This window comes from Cebus imitator, unplaced genomic scaffold (genome assembly GCF_001604975.1).
Source record: "Cebus imitator isolate Cc_AM_T3 unplaced genomic scaffold, Cebus_imitator-1.0 Scaffold85, whole genome shotgun sequence".
Lineage (NCBI taxonomy): Eukaryota > Metazoa > Chordata > Mammalia > Primates > Cebidae > Cebus > Cebus imitator.
The window spans coordinates 2,285,828-2,290,554 of NW_016107400.1; the positions used below are offsets into that span (position 1 = coordinate 2,285,828).

Sequence of the window (4,727 nt, forward strand, 5' to 3'; positions counted from 1 at the left end):
AGTAGAGACGGGGTTTCACCATGTTGACCAGGATGGTCTCGATCTCTTGACCTTGTGATCCACCCGCCTCGGCCTCCCAAAGTGCTGGGATTACAGGCTTGAGCCACCACGCCCGGCTTCCTTTTTCTTTTTTTGAGATGGAGTTTTGCTCTTAGTGCCCAGGCTGGAGTGCCATGGTGTGATCTCAGCTCATTGCAACCTCTGCCTCCCAGGTTCAAGTGATTCTCCTGCCTCAGCCTCCTGAGTAGCTGGGATTACAGATGCCTGACACCACACCTGGCTAATTTAGCATTTTTAGTGGAGATGGCGTTTCACCATATTGGCCAGGCTAGTCTTGAACTCCTGACCTCAGGTGATCCACCTGCCTTGACCTCCCAAAGTGCTGGGATTGCAGGCATGAGCTACTGTGTCGGGCTGAGATGCTGAGTCTTCATGCTGCTGCTGCTGTCATCGTCATGGTCATGTTTTCCATGCAGGGACATTCAGGAGACCCAAATGAAGTATCTCTCCGAGTGGGACCAATGGAAGCGGTATAGCAGCAAGTCTTGGAAGAGGTTCCTAGAGAAGGCGCGAGAGATGACGACCCACCTGGAGCTGTGGCGGGAGGACATTCGAAGCATTGAAGGTACTGCACCCCAGCATCTGTGCCCAGTCTCGTCTGCAGGAGTCTCTGTGTCTGGGGGGCAAGTTCAGCTTAGTTTCCACTAGGGCCTAAGTGAAATTGAGCATTTCCTTCCATGATGAATGTGAGCAACAAACCACAGCTAGGTTTAGTAGAACCTGTGCCTTTGTAACCAGGAAAAAATTGTGATATTTTCCTGTCCCTTCTGGTTGTTGTATTTATTAAGTCCCATGACTGCTTGGAAATTTCGGTCGTTATTAGACCTGCCACTAGATCTTGTTATTTTATTTTATTTTATTTTTTGAGACAGAGTCTCGCTTTTCCGCCAGGTGCCAGGCTGGAGTGCAGTGGTGCAATCTCGGCTCACTGCAACCTCCACAACCCGGCTTCAAGCAATTCTCCTGCCTTAGCCTCCTGAGTAGCTGGGACTACAGGCATGCGCTACCACGCCCAGATAATTTTTGTATTTTAGTAGAGCCAGGGTTTCACTATGTTGGCCAGGACGATCTCGATCTCTTGACCTTGTTATCTGCCTGCCTTGGCCTTCCAAAGTGCTGGGATTACAGGCGTGAGCCACCACGCCCGGCCAGATCTTATTATTTACTGTGCTAGTAAAGACCAGGCACAGTGGCTTACTCCTGTAATCCCAGCACTTTGGGAGGCTGAATTGGGTGGATCACAAGGTCAGGAGTTCGAGACCAGCCTGGCAAACATGGTGAAATCCCATCTCTACTAAAAATACAAAAATTAGCTGGGCATGGTAGTGCATGCCTGTAATCCTGGCTGTTTGGGAGACTGAGGCATGAGAATCACTTGAACCTGGGAGGAGGACATTGCAGTGAGCCGAGGAGCCAAGACTGCACTACTGCACTCCAGCTTGGGTGAGAGAGCAAGCCTCTGTCTCAAAAAAAAGTGCCAGTAAAGATGTTCACAGATGTTCACATATGTCTTTCTATCACACATACGTTTTTTAATAATATGGTAACTGGACCAGGTGCCGTGGCTGCTACCTATAATCCCAGCACTTTGGGAGGCTAAGGTGGGTGGATCACCTGAAGTCGGGAGTTCAAGAGCAGCCTGACCGACATGGAGAAACCCTGTCTCTATTAAAAAGACAAAATTAGCTGGGTGTGGTGGTGCATGCCTGTAATCTCAGCTACTAGGGAGGCTGAGGCAGGAAAATCACTTGAACCCCAGGGGTAGAGGTTGCAGTGAGCAGAGATCACACCATTGCTCTCCAAAAAAAAGAAAAGATAACTGTATGTCTGTTTTTATTTTATGCATTTAAATTAAATATATAAAATAGTATTATTTTAAAATATTATTTAATTGTAATATTTTAATATTATTAAAATACTGTTTTATGCTTTTGAAATATTATGCATAAGTATATTATTTGTAAAATGTTATGCTTTTAATTTCAATGCATAAAATAAAAACAGACATACAATTACCATATTATTAAAAGCATTATCCCAGCCAGGCAGCGGTTCATGCCTGTAATTTCAGCATTTTGGGTGACTGAGGAAGGAAGATCATTTGAGCCCAGGAGTTTGAGACCAGCCTGGGTAACAAAGACCTTGCCTCTACAAAAAAAGTTTTAAAAACTAGCTGGTTGTGGTGGTATAGACCCATAGTCCCAGCTTCTGGGGAAGCTTAGGCAGGAGGAACGCCTGAGCCCAGAAGTTTGAGGCTACAGTAAGCTGTGATTGTGCCACTGCACTCCAGCCTGGGCAACAGAGAAGACCCTGTCTCAAAACAAAAAAAAAAATGAATAAACAAACAAAAAGACTTCTTATCCTGAGACGAGGCTCATCACCTTTATTTTATTTTATTTATTTATTTTTGAGATGGAATCTTGCTCTGTAGCCCAGGCTGGAGTGCGTTGGCACAATCCCAGCTCACCGCAACCTCTGCCTACTGGGTCCCAGTTCAAGCAACTCTCCTATATCAGCCTCCCAAGTAGCTGGGATTACAGGCACGAGCCACCACGCCCAGCTAATTTTTGTATTTTTTAGTAGAGACGAGGTTTCACCATGTTGGCCAGTCTGGTCTTGAACTCCTGACCTCATGATCTCCTGCCTCAGCCTCCCAAAGTGCTGGGATTACAGACATGGAGGCTTATCACTTTTACCAAACTACAAAGAGTTCTCATGGCCCTGAAAATACTGTGAACCCCTACTTTCCTATAATGGTAAGAATTTGGGATTATGGATTGTTATTAGTTGGCTGGACTGCCATAACAATATACCGCAGACTGGATGGCTTAAAAAACAGCTACTGCCGGGCGCGGTGGCTCACGCCTGTAATCCCAGCACTTTGGGAGGCCGAGGCGGGTGGATCACGAGGTCAAGAGATCGAGACCATCCTGGTCAACATGGTGAAACCCCGTCTCTACTAAAAATACAAAAAATTAGCTGGGCATGGTGGCGTGTGCCTATAATCCCAGCTACTCAGGAGGCTGAGGCAGGAGAATTGCCTGAACCCAGGAGGCGGAGGTTGCGGTGAGCCGAGATTGCGCCATTGCACTCCAGCCTGGGCTACAAGAGCAAAACTCCGACTCAAAAAAAAAAACAAAAAAACAAAAAAACAGCTACTATTTTTCTCATGGTTTTGGAGGCTTGAGCAAGCCTTCTTGCTGTGTGTTCACATAACGTTTGCTTTGAGTGTGCTCTGATAAAGACTGCAAACTCTCTGGTGTCTCTTTTTATAATGACAGTAATCCGATCATGGGGCTCCACTCTCAAGACCTCAGTAAAACCTAATCACTTCCCAAAAGCTCATCTCCAAATACCATTATATTGGGGTTGGGGCTTCACCATATGAATTTTAGGGTGAGGACGCAATTTGGTCCTTAGCAAGTATGCAAAAATTGGAATTTGTGCCAAAATACAAAATTAGCCAGGCATGGTGGCTCATGCCTGCTGTCATCCTAGCACTTTGGGAGGCTGAAGCAGGAGGATCCGTTGAGCTCAGGAGTTCGAGACCAGCCTGGGCAACATAATAAGATCCTGTTTCTATTTAATCTAAAAATAAAAATGCAAATAAAAAAATACAAAATTCTCACTCATAGGTGGGTGTTGAACAACGAGAACACATGGACACGGGGAGGGGAGCATCACACACTGGGGTCTGTTGGGGGGAAATAGGGGAGGGACAGCGGGGGTGGGGAGTTGGGGAGAGTTAGCATGGGGAGAAATGCCAGATATAGGTGATGGGAGGGAGGCAGCAAATCCCACTGACACGTGTGTACCTATGCAACAATCTTGCATGTTCTTCACATGTACCCAAAACCTAAAATGTAATTTAAAAAAATACAAAATTAGAAACATTAAACTTTTTTTTGGTATCGTCTATTTTATTTTATTTTTTGAGATGAAGTTTCACTCTTGTTACCCAGGCCGGAGTGCAATGGCACGGTCTCAGCTCACTGCAACCTCCACCTCCCAGGTTCAAGCGATTTTCCCACCTCAGCTTCCCAAGCAGCTGGGATCACGGGTGTGTGCCACACTCCCAGCTTATTTTTGTATTTTTAGTAGAGACGGGGTTTCACCATGTTTGCCAGGCTGGTCTTGAATTCCTGACCTCAGGTGATCTGCCTACCTTGGCCTCCCAAAGTGCTAGGATTACAGGTGTGAGCCACCGCATCTGGCCAGGATTATCTATTATAAAGCAAAACATTTTTTAAACATCCCCCCAAAACTGCTAATGTGAAAATTTGTGAAGTTTGTAAGGAATATGGTGGGATAAAGGAAATGGTTGTCTCCATTATTACTATTTTAAGACCTGTAAAATACGATTGGTAATTTATCCAATGAACTACCTTTTTATTGTTGTTTTATTTGGAGAATGGAACATATTTCTTTCTTTCTTTCTCTCTTTCTTTCCTTTTTTGACGGAATTTCACTCTTGTTGCCCAGGCTGGAGTGCAATGGCGGGATCTCAGCTCACCACCATCTCTGCCTCCCAGGTTCAAGCCATTCTTCTGTCTCAGCCTCTCTAGTAGCTGGTATTACAGGCACCCGCCACTGCACCCAGCTCAATTTTTGTATTTTTAGTAGAGACTGGGTTTCACTGTGTTGGCCAGGCTAGTCTTGAACTCCTG

General features: G+C 45.5%; 1 protein-coding gene across 1 annotated transcript in view; it reads left to right on the forward strand.

The window, feature by feature from the left end:
- The window catches only part of TMC7 (transmembrane channel like 7), a 71,622-nt gene that overhangs the window by 27,662 nt on the left and 39,233 nt on the right, over nt 1–4,727 (forward strand). The window contains exon 3 of the mRNA XM_017534270.2: nt 477–625. Within this exon, the coding sequence (XP_017389759.2) occupies nt 477–625 (149 nt within the window). The remainder of the gene's footprint in view (nt 1–476; nt 626–4,727) is intronic.